The 25,098-nt window shown below is 37.6% G+C and overlaps 2 protein-coding genes and 1 long non-coding RNA gene across 4 annotated transcripts; 1 reads left to right on the forward strand and 2 right to left on the reverse strand.

Moving 5' to 3' along the window:
- Positions 1-72: 72 nt before the first annotated feature.
- fbxw5 (F-box and WD repeat domain containing 5) lies at positions 73-14,582 on the reverse strand. The gene is made up of 10 exons (XM_079607940.1): positions 14,350-14,582; positions 12,063-12,258; positions 11,277-11,434; positions 10,674-10,857; positions 10,434-10,582; positions 9,485-9,808; positions 8,319-8,502; positions 8,100-8,247; positions 5,394-5,606; positions 73-1,847 (listed from the first exon to the last, which is right to left on the reverse strand). The coding sequence occupies exons 2-10, from the start codon at positions 12,247-12,249 to the stop codon at positions 1,577-1,579; spliced, it is 1,818 nt and encodes a 605-aa protein (XP_079464066.1). The 5' UTR covers positions 12,250-12,258; positions 14,350-14,582; the 3' UTR covers positions 73-1,576.
- LOC306995949 lies at positions 14,489-15,732 on the forward strand. The gene is made up of 3 exons (XR_013796956.1): positions 14,489-14,630; positions 15,251-15,331; positions 15,423-15,732. It is a non-coding gene; the product is annotated as an uncharacterized lncRNA (long non-coding RNA).
- alad (aminolevulinate dehydratase) lies at positions 15,727-25,015 on the reverse strand. 2 transcript variants are annotated; one of them, XM_079607947.1, is made up of 12 exons: positions 24,322-24,980; positions 22,918-23,040; positions 22,687-22,737; positions 21,415-21,511; positions 21,177-21,312; positions 18,663-18,746; positions 18,459-18,547; positions 18,319-18,374; positions 18,123-18,210; positions 17,767-17,853; positions 16,907-17,036; positions 15,727-16,758 (listed from the first exon to the last, which is right to left on the reverse strand). In XM_079607947.1, exons 2-12 carry the CDS (start codon positions 23,034-23,036, stop codon positions 16,700-16,702), a joined length of 996 nt encoding a protein of 331 aa, XP_079464073.1. In that variant the 5' UTR covers positions 23,037-23,040; positions 24,322-24,980; the 3' UTR covers positions 15,727-16,699. The 2 variants fall into 2 exon arrangements, with proteins under 2 accessions (XP_079464073.1, XP_079464074.1); XM_079607948.1 differs by having other exon boundaries at positions 16,058-16,758; positions 24,872-25,015.
- Positions 25,016-25,098: the final 83 nt, after the last annotated feature.

Genomic DNA, 25,098 nt, shown 5'->3' on the forward strand with positions numbered 1-25,098 from the left:
TTACCTTTGCCAAAGAGTAGGACTGGAAAACAACTTTAGTTGCTTTGGGTAAAATAAAAAATGTACACTGTATCTGGTAAAAGAAAAATAGTTTAATGGGTCAAACAAATTGTACACATTCCACAATACAAAATCTAAAATGATGGCAAACAGCCAAAGGGCAGGTGGGAAAATCAGATTCACACGCTCAAAACAAACGGCACACAGGGAACCAGATCCACTAAAAACAAAACCACTGATCACAACTACAGAGACTAGTGCTGCACATTGTGATCCAAACGTTTCTCATACTCTGCCCTAATGCACAAGTAACACACATTTCAGCTGTGCTTCACATGTATAGATCATATATATATATAAGTGAGCCACGGGGCTTTTCATATTTCATGATATCTATGAGATTATAACAAATGAGCACCTTTGCTGAATATTTAATGATAGTAAACAAATGTAAGCTTATGACACAGGAAGGTGAAGTGCTGGAGGTGAGTTGTGGGTATATAGTAGCAAAGCACCCTTGTGCTGCATAGCGTTTCAATGCTGTACAGTCATAGAGCTCATCTACATTAAATATAGAACGGAGAATGAAATGGCCAGCGGTCAGACCTGAAATCAAGTTTTTTCTTCAGCTTTTTGGTAGTTTTAACAATCCTATAGAAATAAATGTGAATCCAACCTACACATACAGTATGACATATGTCATACTAGGATGTGCATATAAAATAAATATATGCTACCGTAACATGTGCGTCACTGGTGCATTGTTAAAACCGAATGATTGTAAAGGTGATGGCTAAAGGTTCAAACATGAAGGCTTTGAATTTCTTTGGAATTTTTACATTTTCAGTATAGTGTGATTGTTAAATCCTGTATGACAAAATCCATATGCACAAAGGATACAATCGATTTCAATAATAAAGGCATAGAGGGAGTAGAAATAAACATTGTCATTCTGTAACCGTGTTAAACTGAACTGCTCTTTCTTATAAAACCGCAAATAAAAACCAGACGCATAACTTGTAAATTTGTACCAGAATTTAGATTTTTTTCCCCCTTTTTTTGTGAGCATTTAAATACTCGGATCAAGTTCTTGTTATGTACTAAAAAAGGTGCAGAGAAAGAAAAAAAAAACATAAAAAATATGACGTGCAGACATGCACAGGCGGTGTTTCAGTCACCACGACTGGGTTAAATGGACGTACAACTGCACACGGGACACACTCACATGTAAATATGACCCATATCTTTCTTCAAATCCTTGGTTCTTTGCCCTTGAAGTCACACATCCTGTTGATGTCTGCGTTTCTATGTGCATCTTAGAATACATCTTTTACAAATATAGTGATATTTCCAATCCTTTTTGTTGTTTCTTTATGCAAAGATCACTTTTCTTTTTTCAGTGATTTATTGGTCACGGACGGTACATCCGGTAAGAGGGCCCACTAAGAAAACACATGTACCCTTGTTCTTCTCATAGGCACCCATGAAGAAGTCCACAGTTTCTTGACCTCACACATGCCTCTCTGCTCATGGAGTGCCTTTCTGTAATGTTTCGATACGCCTGTCAGTGTCCAGGTCAGGGTTTGCCGTTCAGATTAGCTCTTCTTTGGCCGAGCAAGGACGAGATCAGTTTGCGAGCCCGTGGCGGGTGTCGGGTGGGCTGTGTGAGGCGCAGCATGCGTGGGGAGCGCCACACTTTGATGGTGGAGTCGTCACTGGCAGACAGCAGCAGCTCCTGGTCTGCTGGGCTGAAGGCCACAGAGTTGACCACATCATCATGTTGCAGGCGTGCCAGGCAGATGTTGTAGTGTCGGTCCCAGATGTAACCATGCTTGTCCTCTGCACCGCTGCACAGACAAGTACACTCATTAGAGAATAAACACTTATAGTGCAGTTATGACTCCTTAAGATCTTTTGTTCGGCAAGCATTTAATGATGGTTTAGATGAGTACATAGTGCGGACTTTACAATATTATGTGTAAAGCCCCTGACACACTAAGCCGGCGGTCGGTCAACGTCAGTCAGGCCTTTATTGAGCGTCGGCTGGCCCAGTTATTGCGGTGAGTTGTGTTCTGCACCGTTGACACTAGTCGGACCCTGCCTTTTGGTCAATTGAACATGTTGAATCTGTGTCCATCGGTGAGAGACAGAACTCTGATTGGCTGTTCAGCTTAGTGAAGTGTTTTCAGCACAAAGACAGCAAAGAAGTAAAGACGGCACAGACAGAAGGCTGTTCTAATTGTTCGCCACCTTACCTGAGCATTCTATTATGAGAATATTTTCATAACATAAGCCGCCTGGAATGAAGAAAGTGACCAGCATGATTGATATTCAATATTCAAAAATTAATCCTCCACCTCATCTTGCCAACTGTCAGACAAAACCTGGACCCACATCAATTTGCATATAGACCAGGACGAGATACGGAGGACGCAGTGGCATGCCTTCTCCATCCTATTCTTCAACACCTACAGACATCTGGAAACTTTGCTTCAGTCCTCTTCATTGATTTCAGCTCCGCTTTCAACACAATCCAACGTCACCAGCTCATCAAGAAATCACATTACCTCAACATCCCCCCACTTCTCATTCACTGGATCCATAACTTCCTCAGCAACAGACCGTAGACCGTTAGAATTGGCTCAACAACATCATCACCAACACTGGTGCCCCACAGGGCTGTGTTCTCAGCCCCTTCCTCTACACTTTGTACACCAACGACTGCAATAGCCCATCACCCGTCACTACTTACTACAAATATGCTGATGACATTGCCATAGTTGGATTACTCAACAACAACAACTCCATCACAGCATATCAGGACTCAATTTCATAGTGGTGTCAGAACAATTACCTCCAACTAAACACAGACAAAACAAAAGAGTTGGTAATGTACACATCCAAATCACCACCTGGACTGAACCATACCCACATTCACAGTCAACCAATCGAACAGGTCAGCAGCTTTAAATACCTGGGACTAATTATAGATAATAAAATCAACTTCAAGGAACATGTCACTGCCATCCAGAAACGGGCACAACAAAGACTACATGTAATACGCAAACTAAAAGCCCTCTCTGTTGTCCCTCACCTCCTGCTCCTACTTTACAAAAGCATCATTCAACCCACCCTGCTGTACTGCTCAACCTGTTTCTACACAATGCTAACTGCCACCTGTAAAAACAAACTCACTAAAATCACACATATTGCCTCCAAGATTATCAATCTTCCCACACCCAGCCTATCAGACATGAATGACACAGCCATCACACGCGCAATAGCAGCTGACACAGACCACCCCCTGAATAAATTCTTCACACTACTCCCATCCGGTCGCAGATACAGAGCACTAACCTGGACTAAAGCCTACTTTAAAAAAAGTTTTGTCCCCACCGCCATCACAGTGCTGAACAAACTGTATTACTGCCCCCTCACCTCAGTTGCCTTGTTGTTGTTGTTATTATGTAGGTGTCTTAATGAGTTGTGTGTTTGTATATGCACTTGGATATGTGTTATATGCTCTATGTGTTCCTTATATGTTATATTTCTGTGCTATGGAGACTGGAAAAATGTGTGAAAATGATTATCCCTATGGGACAATAAAGACTATCTATCTATATTCAAAATGATAAGCAAGCGCTGCTTTAAGTTTGCATATATGCGGTCCTAGTTCCGGTTTCCCTTTTTGAATGACAAATATATTGAATTGATACCTGCAGATATAGACAGTTATTTCCTTACAGGTGCAGAACACACATGCTAGTCGCCTGTAGTCTTTGTGGGGTGTTCAAGCTCATCTTTTTGGCCGAGACGTAGTCGACAACACAGTCAGCTTTCATCGCCACTAGTTATTTTATGCTGGCTTGGTGTGTCACAGACTTAAAAAAAACAATCATTAATAAGATGACGTGAAGGAAAGGTATGACAGTTATTGGAACTAGTCTGTATAGGGCAGGGAAATATGGATGTAATTGGGAAGTTCAAATTAATTTCTGTGAATGTTATTCTAACTATCATATTCAATGAATCAGCCATTAAAATATTTCTGATTACCATATACTGTATTGCATGTTTAAATTAATGTTTAGCACATAATAATGTTGAAATAATATTTTGTTCATTAATCAAAAACGGTGGTTATTTGCATTTAGTATTTTAAAAACAATTTTACTTAAAATAAATTTTGAATCTGAAAAAAATAAGCTAGACATCTGTCAAACGACTTTGTAAATTGTTAAAATAAAAAAAACTTAAGACTTAAAGGAATAGTTCACCTCAAAATGAAAATTCTGTGATCATTTACTCAACCTCAAGTTGTTTGAAACCTGTATGAGTTTCTTTAGCTGATCAAAGAGGAAGATACTTTGAAGAATGTAAGTGACCAAACAGTTGATGGGCCCCATTGACTTCCATACTGTCTTTTTTCCTACTAGTCAATGGGGTACACCAACTGTTTGGTTACAGACACTCTTCAAAATATCTTCCTTTGTGTTCAGCAGAAGAAATAAATACATTTTGAAGTGAACTATTCTTTAAGTCGTTCTGAACACAACAACGCATCAACACAGAAACATTTGCCTCATTGCTACGAGACACACAACTTAAAACAATGTGTTCTAAAATTGCCTCAAAATATCATGCATGTTTGAAAATCTGTGCGACTTTTGGTGAATTCTTGACTGACCAATATCTGCAGAATGGCTCTGACTCTCGACAACTTTTCAACTCCTCTAGACTGTAAATCTGGGCAAAAGTCATGTAGTGTATTCCAGCCTTAAATCGTTTTCACATTTGAACATAGATTTGAAGTAAATGTTTTTGTTAGAAGGATTTACACCAAAAATAATTCTCCTCTTGGAGATCATTACAAAAAGAAAAAGGGGGGGAAATAAAAATATTTCAGAGCCAATGCCTAAATATAGCAAAATAATATCAAAATATCCTCATAAGGTCTGAAAAATATAAAGATATCCGTTTTATCACCTAGCTCTATCTGTGTGTTTTCCTTGCTCGTATTCTGGCGCAGACTTTAGCTTGTGTCTTTTCATTTCTTTTGGCTTCAAAAACATTATGGAGGCACATTTTGCCTGTAGTTTTCTCTGAATGGTGCAGATCACTATCGCCTAGACCTGTTGATGTGACTGACTGAATTAAAGAAGGTTTTCAGAGACACAAAGAAGCCCCCCTCCCCCCACGCATTTAAAAAAACATTTTCATGATGCTGCACCCAAGTAGTTTAGTGTTGGTATAAATGTCATATCTGCTAGTGAAAGAAAGCTATGGTTTACTATGGTACACAGCATGTAATCCAAATGGCAGCACTGGTTAACAGACCTAATAATCTGTTCACCACAGTAAATACGATGTGCTAGAACTGGGATGTAAATTACCTGGCGACAAAGTCTCGGCTGACATCGAGGAAGATAAAGAAGCACTCATCGTTGGGTGTGAAGGCCCGGTGGGCTCGAAGGCTGCGGCGCTCCTCTCTAAGACTCTTCAGATCAATCACATGCAGGTCGATCTCCTCTGCGATGGGCGGAGGGGACATGGGGTCAGAGATCACACATCCCGCCGGCCACGCTCGACTGTTCACGTACAAGTACCTATCAACAGACCAACACTGAATGACAGCTGACACTTTCATTGATAATACTGTAATGTCAGCAGGATTTACACATTTTTGACCACTTTCTCTGGTCAGCTGTAAACCCTTTTTTTTAAAGTCAAAATTATATGTATACAGTCATGGTCAGAATTAATGGCACCCCTGGTAAAAATGATCAAAACTGGCTGTAAAAAAATAAATCTGCATCGTTTATCCTTTTGATCTTTCATTACAAAAATTAGCAAAATTCTAACCTTTCATTGAAGTAAAAGAATTTAAAGTTGGGGAAATCACATTATGAAATAAATGTTTTTCTCCAAAACACGTTGGCCACAATTATTAATACCCCTAGAATTTTTTACTAGTAAAATATCTCTTTAGTATATTCCCATTAATATTTAACTTTTTTAGCACACCAGGGTGACTATGAACATGAAATTGTCCAGCCATGACTTCTTGTTTCACAGGAGTTTAAATATGAGGAAACACAAAGGCCAAATTCCCTTAATCATCCATCACAATGAGTGAAACCAAAGAATATAGTTCTGATGTGCATCAAAAGATTGTTGAGCATCACAAAATATAACGTGGCTGTAAGAAAATAGCTAAAGAATTGAAAATATCCATTTTGACCATCAGGGCAATAATCAAGAAGTTATAATCAACTAAAGATGTTACGAATCTGCCAGGAAGAGGACGTGTGTCTATATTGCCTTAATCGACGGTGAGGATGAGTTTGAGTGGCCAAAGACTCTTCAAGGATCACAGATTAGAGATTAGTAGAGTCTTGGGGTCAGAAACCCTATATAAAATATAAAAACCCTACATCACCACATGTTGTTTGGGAGGGTTTCAAGAAAAATGCTCCTCGCTCATCCAAAAACAAACTCCAGCATATTCAGTTGTCAGACATGACTGGAACTTCAAACGGCACAAACGGTTCTGTGGTCAGAAGAAACTAAAAAAAAGAGCTTTTTGGCAGCAAACACGCTAGATGGGTTTGGTGCACACAAGGATAAAAAGTACCCCATGTGTACAATTTAATAGACCGTTGGATCTTTAATGTTGTGGGCATATTTTTCTGCTGGAGGTCCTGGACTTCTTGTTGAGATGCATGGCACCGTGGATTCTATCAAATATCAACAGATAAAAAAATAAAAACCTGACGCCTTCTGCTAGAAATCTTATAATGGGCCGTGGTTGGATCTTCCATCAGGACAACGATCCAAAACAAACATCAAAATCAACTCAAAATGAAGCTTCTGCCATGTTCCCAGTTCCCTGACCTGATCAGTGGAGTGAACTGAAGAGAAGCACCAACATGTATCTGGGAATCTGAAGGATCTGGAGAGATTCTGTATGAAGGAATGCTCTCTGATCTCTGGTCATTTGTTCTCCAAACTCATCAGGCATTACAGGAGAAAACTCAGAGCTGTTATCTTGTTAAAAGGAGATTGCAAAAAGTATTTAATAAAAGGGTGCCAATAATTGTGGCCAACGTGTTTTGGAGAAAAACATTTATTTCATAATGTGATTTCCCCCCCACTGTCAATTATTTTACTTCAATGAAAGGTTAGAATTTAGCTATTTTTTTTACTGAAAGATCAAAAGGATAAACGATGCAGATTAATTTTTTTACAGCCAGTTTTTATCATATTTACCAGGGGTGCCATTAATTCTGACCATGACTGTATTAAACATAAATGTGTGGTATTCAAACTGCTCTGAAGTCTGTAGAACAAGCAATAGCGCCATGTTTTTACTTTGGAACGTACAGCAATTACATGTAACCAAATCTAAGCCTTTTGGCGTTTAATAACTTTTGAAGTTTAATAACCATCCACACTACTGCGTTTTAGTTTAGAAACGGAGACCTTTTGCTACGTTTGCACCTCCCGTCCAGACTACAACGGCAAAAACGAAGACCTAAAACGGAGAAGTTTAAAAACGCTCGACCCCGTTTTGCGTTTTGAATCTCCGGAGGGCGTTTTAGTGAAGACGGGTCAAAACCATAGACAGTATATGGTCAAAACGGAGGACTTGACAAACGATGACGCAGAGGCTCACGCTCGGCTCTATGATTGGGTGTCATTGGGTATCGTTTTAATTCTCCGTTTCTAAACTAAAACGCAGTAGTGTGGATGAGGCATAAGCCATACCACGATTCCTGTTTTTCTGTCCCCAAAATTGAAGACCTCTTGAAATAATAAAAGATATTTAAAGCTTTTTATGGCCTTATCAGCTTTTTATCCTTTTTCTAAGCCTGCTTGCGTCCCCTGAAGGAAGACTTTTTGGTTTTGTATCCCATAGAAACACAACAGCAACATCCAGGATTTGCATGGTAAGTGTCAAGCCAGATAATATTCTACACAAATTTGTTCTCTTGATTAAATTTCACAGGCCATATGAACTTGTTGAGTAAACTTCACAAGTCCAAAGTCAATTAAAAGCTCATGTATGCTAATCATCTACTGCTGCACAGCACACACACCTATGGTCAGGTGACAGACCCATGCCGATGATGTGGCCGTGTATGTCGATCACATGATCCAGCGAGTCAAAGAACTCCTCTGTACTGCGCTCTTCTCCTAACACAGGACCACTTGTTGTCATTTGATCAGGCATTATCCGCTTGATACCTGAAACACACAAACACACATGAGCTTACCATCCAGACATGTACTGTATGGAAACACAAGTGCACACTCACCGATTTGGTGAGGCGAGTAGGTGAGGCTGCCAGTGGTGAAGAGGAGGTAGGTCTTGTCCTCTCCTTCTCCAGGAGCTGAGGGAGACACCAGGTTTGGATCAGGAGCTTTGGTGCGTCTGCTGCCCATCAGCCTGGCCACCTTCGTCTCCAACTCTCGATCACGAGCAGCTATGCTCTGACAACCCTACCGGCAGCAAATAAAGCACACATAACTGATAACATATAATAACACTTCAAGAGGAGAGCTTTTATTAAAACAGTTTTCAATCATAGTTAATCTTTTGCTAGGCTCTGTTATTCTTAATCGCTAAGGAAATACACTTCAAAAAGAAAAAGCATTTCCAGTCTATTTTACTTCCGTAATCTGACACTGGACTTGGAAGGAACAGACTTGGAAAAGGGAAAGTTAAAAAATTATGAAGAAAAATCTAGTTTATTTTAGTATTACATGAGTAATTCACAATTAGGCCAGCAACATGTATTAAATACTGTAAATTGTTTTGATTTCATGCAATGACATTTCAATGCAATGTTGATTTGCAGTATTGACAAGTCACCTTTTTAAAAAATGGAAACGGACAGAATATTTATAGGAAATCTATAGATGTGGAACCCAAAATATTTTGGTCTATGTCAGGTCAATAATTTGATATTTTGATAATGCATTATACCCTAATAATCACTGCTTTTGATTTCATAGTGTTGTTACTGGAAAGTTTTTATAAAATTAAAACAAAATGTGGTTATAGATCAAATTTCCCATTTTCAAGAGAATACTTTTTTTTCCATCTATATCTTTTTTTAAGGCAAACTTTACTGGTTACTGGTGATGTCAACTTGAAGAACTGCATGCATTTGAAATTTGGCGTAAACAAACATTGAAATGCATATTTGCAATTATGCAACATACTGTATTGTGTGTGCACATCTAACTACCGTAATAACATTTGAACAGGAATATAATTCCATAGACTGCAAAAAGATACAATTAAATCCAATTGAACACTAATAATTTTGTGTGCATGCTGCTCTTTGTCAAAGTTCCTGTAAAATATTGCCTATTTTTTCTTCTACATTTACATTTATTCATTTAGCGTTCTAAGCATTCTTCACAAAATCATTGGGATCACGCTTCACATGAGATGCTAGTGATTTCTAGATCTTACATGTATTACATGCTGCAGGCCAGATGGGTTATATGAGGGCAGATGTGCTGACACTCTTTTTTCTCCTCGCTCCTCATCCTCCTCGTCCTCGTCATCTTCATCCTCCTCCTGTTCACTGTCTGTATGTCCCAGATCAAAGAAGAGAGGCTGGTGCTGCTGTGTCCGCTGAGCTTGTGCCTGTGACTGAGCTTCATAGTCCAGGAGGAGGTCAGGAGAGTCGTGTCGACGGCAGTGGGCCACCATCACTGTGCGGATAGTGCTGGCATTGATGTTCTGGATCTTAAAGAGACGCTTCACCACATTCACGTTTTCTGACTCAATGTCCTGAAAATGGAGAGGGGAAACACGGAGTAGTAAGGACTAATTTAAGTCTATATTGTCTACAATTACATAACTTAACAACCATTAAATCACTAGATAGAACAATTATTTTTTGTTACAAGGTGGCTACAGATATTATTTAATCCACCACAATGAAAATATGTGGAAGATCACAATGGAATATACACAGTAGAAACAACTGATTTATCACTGGGTAAAAAGCTTTTTTTTTAATGAAATTAAAAATATACAGTAGTCAACAAGTGGATCAAAAACGTTAGTCAAAGTTGTCCTAAGATAAGGGTATTGTTCAAAATTCATGTATAACTTTGATGAAAGGTTTTGATCCACTTCAAATGTTGACTACTGTATTTCATGGTCAGTAGGCAACGTTGTCTCAATTGATCAACTACAGTTAATTTTGGACCCAGCACATCACTTTGAGACCATATAAGAACCGCATATTACGTGTTCTGCGTTAGACTAAACTGGGATGGGTGACAGCACTTGCATATTATTGTCCTATTGTAAGTTTAATTGCTTCTATTGCTCTCCTCATTTGTAAGTCGCTTTGGATTAAAGCGTCTGCTAAATGATTAAATGAATGATTAAATGAACACATCTGTACCTGGAAGGCTTTGTTGAGCCAGAGCACAGAGCAGGAGGTCATGTTGCCAATCCAGTGCAGGTTACCAGAGATAAGGTGAGTCTCATTCAGCCAGCAGCCGAACACGTCATAGGGTTTATTTCTCACGCGGGACAGGAGAGTGTAGTTCTCTATGGATCCAAAACAACATCAATAAAAAAAAGAATCTAGTTATATTTACAGTGGGTGTGTGCAGTCGACGCATATAACAACTGTCTCTACCCAGACTGAAGACTGCAATCTCTCCAGAGGAGGAGTGATGTGGGCCCAGGTAGACCCCTGACACCAGCAGGAGTGTGTCATCAGCGTTAAACTGGGAGAACTGAGTGTAGCCCCAGTTAAACTGTCGCATACTGTAGCTGTGAACCAAAGAGATGATGCCATCTGGTTTCTCTGTGTCCCAAACCTGTAGAAACAACATTCAGTGAATAACAAAGCAGTAACAAACACAATTTTATTTTCAACATTGAGATTTTAGTTTATATGTTATATACAGTGCTTAAAGGGACCTATATATTTAGTGGTGCTTGCTAAAGCAAAGCATTTGCTTTGACATTTAACACTAACATTTTAACATTTAACATTTAATACTAACTGTTCAAACACATTCGACCACATGACACCACGAAAGCAATCAGGTCTAATGAGTTTTCGACCACCTCTGGAAGTGGTCTCAAAACGCTTTAGACTCAGTTTACACCTGTATTTAGCGTCGTTCGCTTGTGATCCAATCGACCAGGGCCTGAATTAGCTGCCTGAGGGACGTTCAAAGTGGCCGCAGAGTGAAATGACTTGCCTGAAAGGAACTGCAGTAGGCAGTCTTACCTTAACAGTACAGTCTTTAGAGCAGGAAGAGAAGCGATGTCCACGGTGAGAGAAGGCCAAATGCAGGACCTGATCATGATGTTCCTTCAAAGTCTGAACCTCCACACAGGGGATGCTGTCATACAGCCTCTTGAACTCCCTAAACCACGACGCAGCAGCTGCACACATGCAGGAATTGCATTGTTACTTTCAAAAGGTGCCGCCACAGTCATTACAAAAAAAGTGCCAAACTTTAGGCACTGTCACATGTATTTTACTACTAAGTGGATTATTAAAGGCCATATGTAGACATTCCACTTCAGAATCAGTTGTTCTTCACAGATGTGAAGGTGTGTGCTAGTATATTTTACACATTAACTCATTAATGAATGAATGAATGAATGAATGAATGAGGCTTTTATATAGTGCTTTCATATGTACTACTGTTCTCCGAAAGCGCTTCACAATCTTATCAGGGGATCTCTCCTCAACCACCACCAGTGTGCAGCATCCACTTGGATGATGCATCGGCAGCCACAGTACAACAGCGCTAGTGCGCTCACCACACACCAGCTATAGTGGAGAGAGAGTGATAGAGCCAAATCAAGGATGGGGATTATTAGGAGGACATGATTGGCAAGGGGCAATGGATGGAATATGGCCAGGACACCGGAGTTAAACCCCTACTCTTTACGAGAAGTGCAATGGGATTTTTAATGACCACAGAGAGTCAGGACGTCGGTTTAACGTCTCATCCGGAGGATGAGATTAACTCATAGTTCATTAACTGTGGTGCAGCTACAGTACCTGGGTGGCGAGGCACAGAGCGAGGGATGCGGTAGTAGCTATAGAAGAGCTCCCTCCAGAGGAACTCATCCCGCGACACAGCAAACCACTGATGGCAGGTAAACCCAGCGCTCAGCACCGCCTCATGAGGGAGATGCAAGAAGATTTCCAGCACCAGGCTGTCCGGCAAGCCAGGGCCACTTGCCATCCTGACATCCTAAGAGAACATAACATTAACAATGACTATCAATCCAAACATGTAAGAAACAACTCAGAAGCCTCACACCTAAAATGTTCTGCAGAGACACTAGGTACTCCTTTAAAAAACAGAACTGAGATTTGACCCCTTACCTTTATAAATTTACCCTAAAAGTACAATTTTGTACAATCTTCATTACATTTGGCCTTAAGTTTTGTATAAGGAACAAGAATGAGAAAAGTGTTCATGTATGTCCTTGTACCATGTGCTCTAGAGATCAACGAGCTGAGAATGAGATATTAAGGTTTCCAGAAACACCTGTATAACCAAAATGTATTGTGACACAAAATGGTAAAACCAAGTAACATAAAAATACCACCAACACAGATATAATCACTCCAAAAAAAAAATGATGGTGAAGCAACATCCACTGAACCACTTGAGATAGATTGGCCCTCTACTATTTATTAAAATAAATCCACCAAATGGTGCCATTTACTGTATAAGTTGACTAGATAATAAATAACCAATTAGCTAGAAAGAGTCAGACACCTTCAACATTTCTCACATTATCACAGTTTATTCGCTATAGTTTAGAAAATGGTAACAAAATATGACAAAAACTAAAAAAATTAATTAGGTTTAATAGTTGCCAGCTGTTAAATTTAAATAAGTACACAATAAGATAATACCAATTTAGGTTCAGTCTGTGGTAAAAAAAAAAAAAGGTTGCATTAGCAATAATAATAAAAAAAAAACTTAAGCAAAACATGGTCAGGTCAAGCGTCTGAAATAATTTTTGGTCCCAAAATGTTATAAATTTGACTGGTAGTCCACTGTATGAAGAATTTTTGGGTATAATGTCAGTTTACTTTATTTTGCTATCCTCGCTGACATAAATGAATAATAGTGTCCTGCACCCACTAGTAAAAAATATCAGAAATTATATCTGATGTCAGAATAATTTTTGGTTTGACTGTAAAAAAGAAAAATAATATAGTGATATTGCATACATAACAGACGATGTCCATCTCTAGCAATATTAAGCTTATCTTTGACATCCTACCTGTAAATCCATCCACTATAACGTGTAAAAAATTGCCCTCTCATTTTTCTATTCTAATTTAAGACCTGACAGCTGTGAAATATTAGTAACATGGTCTCGCCCTATGCCATATGTTTATTTTTAGGGGTAAAGTGTTAAAGGAAACTATGTATAAATATTTTTTTCTACAAATGTTTTTTTCAAAAAGCCACCACTTTGGAATCTGAAGTTTGTTGTTGTTGTTGTTTTCTGATGTTCAAACACTTTTTTTCTGATAATAAATTGATCTAAGAGAATTTTGCACATAAAGAAAACTTTATGTACACAAAGAGAAGCGTCTTTGAATAAATTATTAACTACAATGTTTAAGAAGGCTAAAATAATTTGTATTCTAGGGATGTTTTTAATGTGGAAATTTTGATAATTATTTTTGTTATGATTGATAACTGATACAATTCATGGCATTCATCTATTCAAATCTATATTGATGTTTTATGAAAAATAAAAATACGTTTATTTTTGTAGGCATGCAGTGATGGTTGCCAACCAATATAATGATTTTATATTTATGACCAACCCCAACGTCCAAATCAGGACAGATGTAACTTATAAGATAAGGTAACTTATATGTTATTTTCAAGCAGTGCAACCACATACAAATTTGGTAACAAGTTTTGATGTTTTTATGTCATGGCAGATATTGAACATCTATACTGTCCTGTTCTAAACTCAAACTCAATTTAAGCTCCAGTGTTTAGCCTAATTTTCTTTATACAAGCGTTAAAAATTATAATAAAAAAGGTATCAAAACATTATCATATTTTGATCATTTTCTTTTGCAACCTGGCACAGAACAAGAATATACTGCTTCAATGCACACAATAAGCATGATATAATACCGACATATTGCTGTTAGTTGTTATTTTTCGTTAGCAGCTAAAGCAGCTAATAACACAAGCTAATCTCATTACCAAAGCTCAGGACAAACAAAAATCCACCGGACAGCCGACAAGCTTTGTGAAATTATATTTCACATAAATATTTACTTTAATTTTTTACATTACCTGCCAAACGTCACAACCTGTGGAATAAATAGCTGTTTTACAGGCAAGGAAAATATGTCATCCTCAATTTGTTTCAGCTCCGGGGTTATACGACTAGCAGAATCCCCAGTCTTCAATAATCGAACTCCGATGCAATTCGTGCTGGAATAGCTCGGGTCAAAAAAGTCGATCGCAGAAAATGTTTACGTCTGTTGTGTCGTAGGATGTCTCAGGTTGTTGAGCTCTTTGGATGTGAGATTATTAGACAAAGACAGCTATGTTACTATGATTGATTATGAGTGGTAAGTTTAACCCTAAAATTGGCTTTTTAATAGTGTAATTATTTATCTATTCAATTATGTGAAACAGAAACTTGCTCTTTTTAATTAAATTGTGCACGCAGTAATTATAATAAGGGTGTGTGTATATATATATATAGTGAATATGTAAACAAACTATTAAGAACTTAATTGCTTTTTGATAATAATTAATTATTAGTTAATGGCGGTATGGATAAGAAAGCTGACTCTGGTCATATCACTTTACATGAGCAAGTTCTGTAGAGAAGGTAAAAGAAAAAAAAGCCTTAAGAGAATGTGTAGCCTATTTCTATTGTAATTTCTAATATATTTATCATAACCCCATTATACTTACTATATACTGTCCTTTATACTGTATAATAATGTCCATTAAGAGTTCTTCCAAATTATGATGAATTTGGAAATGTATTTCTGTACGTATGAATTAGTTAATTTATTTGTTTATTTTGTTATGAGAAGTCGGGTTTGTATGCAAGTTAAATACTGTATGTACCTACTACACCATGTTGTTCCAAGGTAGGTGAAGTAGTGATAGTGTGAGCAGCAGAATGCAAATGCTGTACAAGTGTTTAGTAATGTGAAATGCTATTTTTGCTTTTTAGGACTGTCTTACCTTGCTGAGAGGTTAGCTTCATGTCTTACATCTTCAAAAGGAATCACAAACACAGGGTGACATGCTAACAGTAAGTAATATATGCACACATACACACACAAAAAAAAGTATTCAGCTTAGTTTAGGCATTAATTTAGAAATTCTTATTTCTTCTTTTGCAGGACAGCAAGTTTGGTCAGTCTCAAGGGCACCTCTATCAGGTGACCCCTCCACACGCAGTGTGGTGCCTATATAAAGCAGCATTTTTAATAAACAGTAAGGAATGAAAGCACTAATTATAAATCCATTAAGACAGACAATATGTTTTCCTATACTGACAGAAATGATGAACTGCCTGTAAACTCTGTTAAGGGGAGGGCATTTTTGATAACCTGTTCAGTGCATAAAGCATAATGCAAAACAGAGTGGTCAATATAAACAAAATACAATGTTCCCATATGACCCTATAATAAACAAATGGTGTTTAACATGGCTCTAGCTTTATTATTATCTTTTTGGTTATATACCGATAACATTTTCCATATGAACTACATGAAACAAAGTACCGGTAAAGCTTAAAATGGAGATGCCAAACGGATGCCAAAATTCCAATGTTATTGTGATTATCAGTACATTCATTTCAGAACTAAACAGCTGTGATCACAAGCCCGATGTCTATTTTCAATTATATAGATGCAAATTAAAATGAGATGTACTCACAGATAAACGCCCATAAACCAATTTAACAGTTTAAAATGCTAAAGCTTGTGTGGTGGAAAAAGTCTTCTCCTCTTTGTAAGAAATAAATCAAAGTGATGAGTTCCAGATGCCAAAACGTAGACTTTATTGGTGGAGACAACAAAGCCGCTCAGTCAAAACTCAATTTTTTATTGAACTCAAAGTTCCTTGCCCCTCAACTTTGCTCAACCAAGGGGTGTTTGTTAGGTCATCTTACATTTTTAACTCACACCCTTCTTGTTCTCCCCAATTAATCATCTTTTCTTGGCTCCATTTCTAATAGCAGTGAACTATTATCTGGTAAAATCTCTATTTAATGCATGTTTTACAGTGTCATTTGTATCATTGGTCTTGATATACGGATCTTCATATTAAGACACCTGATTTGCCAAAGTGTCTGGGTGTTTTGCTCAGAGCTGCTGAAATGAGACTGAAGTGCTTTCTATGACTTGACTCTTATGACAGTTTTACACTGCAGTCTGTGAAACATATCTTAATGAAAACACTTTTCAAGTAATACACCAAACGCCCACTTTTGAGCACTAGAAAAATCCAAGCTGGTTGAATGCGTTCCTAACTAAATACATAAATCATATAAAAAAATTATTGTGAAAGGGCTGTTTGTGTACTAATATTTGCTTTTACTAATATAGTGCCACTGTCAAAAAGAGACAGTAAATTGGCTTTGATCTAAGTTTATTCACACAGGAGAACTAACTGATTACTCTGTTAACCATGTGAGCAATTGAGGAGCGTAGTAGGTGATAATGATGTCAGCTCCTGAAAAAAAAGAATACAGTGAAAAATTAAGTAGACATCACCAAGGTCCTGCCCAAAAGCACTGCAATCATTAATTTTATAAAATTTAGGAGACACCGGCCTCAACAGATTCAGATCATTTACTTTATCTCCGTGTCCCCCTTCTCACCTGCTCGACGGAAGGCAGTCATAGCCTCCATAACTGCAGTGCGCAGCTCAAAAGCTCCAGCTTCAGCTCCATGCCACAACATGGCAAATTCGCCTGATACATTGTACACTGCCAGTGGATGAGTAGGGTGCTGATGGGAGACAGAGAACAGGAAGGTATTAAGACTAAAAGAAACATTGGACTCTGTTAATGATTATTGATTATAAGCTAGATTAAAGACACATCTCTTTGACCTAGCATTCACCTAATGCATTACAGACTTCTATAACTCAATGTTAGGCTGCATAGATTAGGTCAGCGGAACTGGGAACACTTCCCTTAAATCCTGATGTACTCGGTACATCATAAGAAAAATGGCATCTACGCTAATTTTAGTGTCTTTGTTTATCCCGAGGTTTTCCCGCAGCCTGCCGGATCCAGGCCGTATCCAGATCTGACGAAAGCTCCAAAAAGCACATCCAGCCAGTGTTTAAATATAATACTTCTCTTCAGAAGGCATTTATTAACCCACTGAGTTGTATGGATTACTTTTATCATGGATGGATGCGCTTTATGGAGCTTTAAACTTGTGCGCTATCCAATGCCATAACAAAGCTGGGAAGAGCCAGGATATGAATTAATATAACTCTGTGTTTGGCTGAAAGAAGAAAGTCATATACACCTAGGGTGGCTTGAGGGTGAGTATATTATGGGAGCATTTACAATTTTGGGTGAACTATTCCTTTAAGACTTCAAATACATTTTTGGGACTGAATTTCTACAATGTAAGATAAGATTTTAAAGCTGAGATGTAACATGAGGTGTCAGAAAATAACTCAAAATTCATAAATAAAATCATACACTGACTCTACAGTTATTACCTTATTCTTGACCTCTCTCACAATATCAAGGTATGGTAATCCAGGTTTCACCATCAGCATGTCAGCACCTTCTTTCACGTCCCGTTCCTACCAGCAAAAAAAGTAGTTTCCTTATACCTTTACTTCACTTGCTGCATCCCATACAATAGAAGAAAAAAATACAGGTCTAGTCATTGTGCCCATTTCTGTAATAAAAATTTGATTTAGGGTCCTGGATTGTTATATCAGTGCTGTTTTAGTAGTTCAGATTCCATGTTAAAAGTGGCCTTTCAATAAATTCCTGTTATAAAACACAGGAAAGAAAATGGTGCTCATCAGGTTACATAGGGTCTTTTAAAAAAGTGACGTTCTCTTACACAGGCCCGCAGTGCTAGTCCTCTGGCACCAGGGGGAAGCTGATAGCATCGTCTGTCTCCAAAAGCAGGTTTAGACTGGGCAGCATCCCTTCAAATGTTAAGAAAATAAATACATTTTGGTTTACAAAGAATAAACCCATCCTGGTGTTCTCATATAAGAACTAAGGAAGTTGATAAGGGAATATTTGTACACTACCTGAATGGTCCATAGTAGCAGGAGGCAAATTTAGCACTGTAGCTCAGCACTGACACCTAAGAAAGGGGAAAGAGCTCGAGTCAGAATCTGAAATATTCTATTTAACTATTTTGTGTGACCCAAAAGCAAGATTTCTCAACCTTGTTGCTAAGATCATTAGCGATTAGTGCTTGCTTAATGGCTGCAATTCGTCCATCCATCATATCAGAAGGGGCGATGATGTGGCAGCCTAAGCGGAGAAAAAGTGTGACCTAATGTGATAATGATGACTTCTATAGGCCTATTATTCAAAAATGCAAATATTATGTGTAATTGACTATAAATGAATATAATTTAGGACTAACCTGCTAGAGCATAAGCCAGAGCTACTTCAGCCAACCTCAAACAGCTTGCAGCATTATCCAGGCTGCCATCTTCACGCAGGATTCCTTAAAGGTGCCACAAAGAAAGTCACACACTATGGTAATATCACTGTAAAGGGTTTATTTAAAAATACCAGGTAAAACAAATGGCATAGGATTGATAAAAGACAAGACTAAAGATGTCTATGATAATAGTCGTCTCAGCTTTGTAATTATTTGTTTATTTTCAAAGGTGAGCTCTGTTGTTTCACTGTTCGATATAACACTGTTCTCGGGCTTCATACTGACACTTATCAGCATGGATGCAGCATCATGCCAAAGCACAGATGTTTGGCTAAAAAATGCCATTGTGAATAAAATAGGAAATAATATGTAATTATAAGCGAGTAGTATTCAGATGGTCATGTGAAAAAACATTGAAATATATTTTGTGAAAACATACTATTTGTTTAGGTCTCAAAAAAGGGATGCACAACATATTAGTGGCATTTAATTTAACAGCCAATATTAGATTTTTTTTGTCAGTTGATGCTGGATATTTAAATTGTATCTGTTAATTTTCCAATATCCATTTTTCATACAGTACAAATGTGCCTAAATTCACTTAATGTATTTTACTGTTATATTTTAAATACGTATTATTTATGAGCCATTACATGAACAGTGTTGGGGAAAGCAATGTGTTACAGTATTGTGTTACTCCCTAAGGAAGTAACTAATTGTGTTACTTTTTAAAGAAAGTAATTTGTTATGTTACTTTTGTCAACTAAGCTGGGCGTGTTTTTTTTAAATAAAAAAAGTAATATTTTTGGCAAATGTAAAGTAGCCTGGCTCCGCCCTCCTACGTGCTTCTGCTCAATTTTCATTTTCCTTCAGAACTACGTCTGGGATTGTGGTGTATTCTTGGATTTTCTCCAGTCAATTTTTAACCGGTCCAATCAGCGAACAGAGGGAGTGGCTGAGAACGATGACGTTGAGGTCGTGCGCTAGTTTGAGTTGTCATACGTCACGATCAAATGTTAGCGATTGGTTATGGCAGATCCAGAGTGGCTCTGGGCAGATCCAATAGATTTAAACTTCAACAGAGGACCCGCCTTCAAGAAAGTTAAAGGAACACTCCGACTTTTTGGGACTTTAGCCTATTCAACTTATTAGTTAGATAAGTCCATACATACCTTTTACATCTCCGTGCGTGCTATAAGTCTGTTTGACGCACCCACCGCTAACCTAGCTTAGCACAAAGACTGGATGTAAATGGTTGCAGCTAGCATACTAATCCAAATAAGTGACAAAATAACGCAAACATTTTCCTATTTACATGTTGTGATTTGTATAGTCACAGAGTGTACAAAAAACAAAGTCACATGAGACACAGACATATTTTAACCGTATAAATACTGGGAACTATATTCTCTGAAGGCGGAAGCACTGCTACTTGGGCCATAGACAGTATATAAACGACTTGGGCGCAGCACCTGAGACGCGCTCTGAACGAACTCTCTGCTCCTCACCACGGCGCGTCTCAGGTGCTGCGGTTATCACTCCGCCCAAGTAGCAGTGCTTCGCCTTCAGAGAATATAGTTCCCAGTATTTATACGGTTAAAATATGCCTGTGTCTCATGTGACTTTGTTTTTTGTACACTCTGTGACTATACAAATCACAACATGTAAATAGGAAAATGTTTGCGTTATTTTGTCACTTATTTGGATTAGTATGCTAGCTGCAACCATTTACATCCAGTCTTTGTGCTAAGCTAGGCTAGCGGTGGGTGCGTCAAACAGACTTATAGCACGCACGGAGATGAAAAAGGTATGTATGGACTTATCTAACTCTGGGGGATAAGTTGAATAGGCTAAAGTCCCAAAAAGTCGGAGTGTTCCTTTAACGCTTGTCAATGGAGAGAGGCCAGACTCTATGTACAAATGAAATGTACGAGAGTCTGGTAGAACCAGGCTAAATGTAAAAGCCTTTTCACACCAAAAGTGACATGAACAAGCCTCAGACGGAAGCGAATGCAAATTCACTCCTGTACAGTAGAGGGTGCAGCTCAAACAAACCTTTCACCTGTGTTACCATTCTGGTTTGCAGGGCTGCGTTTAAGTCCAATTTTCCCTTGCCAACTTCCCTCCATCTTGTTCACTAGGATCCATTGCATCCATTGCACGAGTGCCCACTACTGGCAGAAACCTTTGCAATGTTTTTAAATGGAACGTCCCAAGCCCAATAAAGTGAGATTAACTTGCATTACTTATTTGAAAAAGTAACTCAGATATTTTGTTTTACATTTAAAATTAATGCGTTACTATACTAGTTACTTGAAAAAAGTAATCTAATTATCGCATTACTTGTAATGTGTTACCCCCAACACTGAACATGAAAATAATTATTGGCTTGAAAATTGGTATCAGTCAGCTTTTTCATTTCGGTAAATCCCTGAAAAAAACTTACTTGGTGCAACATTAAATGATGTAAACAGATCCAATACTGAAACTAACCACAGTGGCCATGAGAGGTGTAGGGGCAAAGGCACACATCACAGGCCAACACAAGCTGAGGGAATGTGCTCCTCAGTTTCTTCACAGCCAGCACTGCAGGAGTGTCATCTCTGTCTGCACCAGAGCCTCTCTCATCCTGGGACAGGAAACGAGAAGACAAAGAAACAATATTTATAATCAACTCCCTCATAAAATGAATGGCAGAAATATTACTGAAACCATTTCACTTCTCAATGACCTTCGCAACATTTGCAGGAACTCCAAAAATCAGCACACACTTCAGGCCTTTATCCACAAGGGGACGAAGTAAACCCTCTATCTTATTGACGCCATATCTGAAATCAACAGAATGAAACATTATTTATTATAAAGATTTCTTAACAATACACTGGTGTTCAATTTTGTTTATATGACATATATATGCCGCTATCTGCAGTCCTAAGCGCGAGTTTCAGGACACAGCAGCTGCAATGACACGATGACTTTGCCAATTAGCTATTCAAAGGTGGGACTTACCGGTACTTTACTAGAGCTTCCTTTATATTGCAAATTTCTCTCATTTATAGTAAAATAAGTGAACTGGCTGTTGCAATTTAGCTAATTATTTGATCAGACTTCAAACAGTTCAAAATTGACACAAAATTAAATGTTTCTTTGTCTGAGATAACTAGACATCCCACGCTGAATGAAACATGCAACAATGTTCCACGAGGTCATGTGACAACATTGCATAATACTGTTTATTTCTAAATGTTAACTGCTGTGCTGCATAATGTGCTTTTTTTCGCATACTATTTTTTTAAAGTAAGTAGTAACCAGCATGATAGTATTCCTTTCTAAATGTAGTCTACATTACTTGACTATGTATATGTACCTGACTACAACCGCCCAGACTTAACAACCCAGAATAAACGGATCCTTGGCTTATCTTTGTGCTTTGTTGGCTACCACCCTGCCTGAATCTTATCTCAGACCACCAGCCCAAACTTTACATGCAAACTCCATATTTGTTATATCAACCATACACATCTTGAATATTTTAAAAGATGTTGCCTATAGTCCGTCCTTCCTTCCATAGTATTTTATGCAAGTCAATGAAAAACATCAAAGCTAACTGACATGATTAAACTAATATTTTAATTAATAATACAATAGGAAACTACAAATCAACCTCTGGTCCTAAACTAGGCACCCCTATTTTCATCCTTGTCCCAAATTTTTATAACAGGGTTGAGGTGAGCCAGACAAACAACATTTTCTGAAGGTTAAAGACATTACCCTTAGTTGAAACATAACAACAACAACAAACTATTATGTCCATTATTAATGTAAAGTGCCACTTTTCCTTTAAATGTTTACAATTGATCGTAACAGTCTAGCTTCATGTTAAACTCCATTAGTAATATATTAGATTCCTTAATCCAATGACAATTCAATAACACTTGTTACTTTAGTAAAGGATGCGAAACAAAGACGAGAGAATAAAAAAAATGACAGTGAAGGATGATACCTCGCTTGACCAGGTAGACTTGCAATTGGTTCCACTGCATCAGGACTGTCACTGTTAAGATCAGTTGGGGAGAAACATAACTATTTGTCTTCAAAACAAACGGACAATAGTAGCCTACCTTTAAACAAGCAACTTTAAACTTTAAAAAGCTTAAAACAACTTTAAACAAACCAATAACTCCTGAACCTATGTACAATCAACAAATAAATATAATGAGGGGGAAGACATTACGTGATGAAGATAGGATATATGAGGTTATCTGGTCTGAGGTCTGAAGCACAGGTCTGCCAGTATCGGAGAGTTGGGTGAAAGTAACCACTGTGTAGAATGGAGTCTGCCGGCTGTGTCATCGTCCTGTAGATTCAAATGGAAGACAAACACTTACTGACACAATCTGCTCCACATGTGACGTAACTGCAAAATTATGAATCATAGTTACATACACTGCAGAAAAAATATTATTAATACATTCATTGTCTTGTTTCCCAGAATAAAAAACGCATCAAATCATTCTTAAAACTGAAAATGAATGAAGAAATTAAATTAATTCACCTGAAAAGCGACACTGCATTAGAGGACATGATTTCAGATGATATGTGAATTTGAATGTATTATTGTTCACCTACATTTAACATCTAATTAAAATCATTATACAAAAAGTTTAAAGTAGTTAATTATTAATAATTTTATAATTAAGTATTATTAATTTAATTACATTTAATTAATTTAATTTAGTATAAAACAATTAAATCATTCATTTTAATTTACAGTTTTTTTTTTTTAATTATAAAATGTATTTAAATATATTTTAAAAAAAGAAAATATCAATTGATTACCTCAAAAAAATGACCTCAATTGAATGAACACATCCCCTGAGTGGTTGGGAATGTTATTCTGTCCACTGATTTTATGAAAATAAATCTTCTAAATGAATGAGCAATGAATGAGCTCTGACACATTCCCGCCATACAACTGAAGCAGGCATGCAGAAATACTGGCAGACAAGACATGTATTCACCTGCTAAACTGAAGCAACCATATTTGAATCAATGAAAAGATTGTTTCCAAATAAAAGTGATATAGGGTTCATCGATTATCTTCCCAAAACAAAAACGACATATACATGGTAGACTGAGGTGTCTTAGAGTAACTTGTAAACCATCTAAATACCATTATTGTACCATGGTGTCATCACATTTTTGTAAAATAATTTCAATTTTAAAGCTGTTAAGCAGAAATTATTAATCATAATGCATGCATGCATATTGAATTATAATTCAAGCATACATATTGCATCAGGTCAACTCATTTCTAAATAAATGTTGAAATGTCAATAATTATTAAACAAAAAGTACTTCAACATTTAAGATTTACACAATGCAATGAAGAACTTTTAAAAAGCAGTCCTATTACACACTTGGTCTAATATCACTCGACTGTACGAATGATATCACCCTAATATCTGACATTTTTGACAGGTTTTTCTAAGCTAACAGTGACCGTCCTTGTGCAAAATACTGTATAATGTAAATATTACGGAGACTTGAAGCTTTAAAAAGGCATACCCTTAGCACTTCTGATTCAAGCACTTCATAAACATCAGAAAGCATGTGAATACCATTGAGATGAACTTACTTTGTGTTTAGGATGGGAATGGAAACTGTAAATGACCCAGATCTTGCTAACTGAAGTGTTGCTCCTTGAACCTCAAACGGCGTGTGTGTCTGTGTGTTTCATGAGAGGAATGTTGCTATCTGTCAACTGTTTCCTGTTAGACTCACTACACGAAACTTGTCTTCCTCTAGGTGGCGCTTGGTGGATCAGAATCATGATCAGAATGCCAAATTCTCCATTTAGTCCGAATCACATTTCAGGACGTTTTGTCTTATTGGGGACATCATCAGTGCTATACAATGTAGAATCTTGTAAATATATATTTTACCAAGCTCTCGTACCTGAGATATAAATAAAAATACGTTCATGTAGGCTTTACAAAATTTCTGAAACTTATCATTTAATCACAAACGACTATGATTGATCCATCCTAACCAGCGCGGAGAAAAGTAACAGGTACCACTTGATTGAGCTGGCTACGTTTTATTTTATCAGTGACTTGAATAATGCTTCTTAGAAACCATTCAGGCCTACAATAAAATATACAGAGTTAAAATAAGAAAATGTATACTTATAGTGAGTGCTGAAGACACTGGGGCCTATAAGCCACGCCCGTTGTTTCAACCCCTTTACATGCTGTTGTCATTCTGTCGCTTTCCCATTTTTCTGTGATTTTGTTTGTCTTGCTGCCTCTCGGCCTCCGTAGAAAGTATCCAGTTTCAAGGGTCTCGCGATATTTCTTGTGGTTCGTATGTGAAGTCTCACGATATTTCCCCGGGCTCATATTAGAAGGTAAAT

This window comes from Phoxinus phoxinus, assembly GCF_949152265.1.
Source record: "Phoxinus phoxinus genome assembly, chromosome: 3".
Lineage (NCBI taxonomy): Eukaryota > Metazoa > Chordata > Actinopteri > Cypriniformes > Leuciscidae > Phoxinus > Phoxinus phoxinus.

What these genes read in the sequence shown, in the direction of transcription:
- fbxw5 (XM_079607940.1), bottom strand. Translation starts at nt 12,249, where the DNA reads ATGGCAAGTGGCCCTGGCTTGCCGGACAGCCTGGTGCTGGAAATCTTC. An exon ending in GGCTCAACAAAGCCTTCCAG is followed by an intron (nt 9,809 to 10,433) that starts GTACAGATGTGT and finishes CTCCATTTTCAG; the next exon opens with GACATTGAGTCAGAAAACGT. An exon ending in GCCTGCAGCATGTAATACAT is followed by an intron (nt 8,503 to 9,484) that starts GTAAGATCTAGA and finishes TGCTGCCGGTAG; the next exon opens with GGTTGTCAGAGCATAGCTGC.
- alad (XM_079607947.1), bottom strand. Translation starts at nt 23,036, where the DNA reads ATGACACAGCCGGCAGACTCCATTCTACACAGTGGTTACTTTCACCCA. An exon ending in CACCTCTCATGGCCACTGTG is followed by an intron (nt 18,747 to 21,176) that starts GTTAGTTTCAGT and finishes GGCACCTTTAAG; the next exon opens with GAATCCTGCGTGAAGATGGC. An exon ending in CTAATGATCTTAGCAACAAG is followed by an intron (nt 18,375 to 18,458) that starts GTTGAGAAATCT and finishes CCCCTTTCTTAG; the next exon opens with GTGTCAGTGCTGAGCTACAG.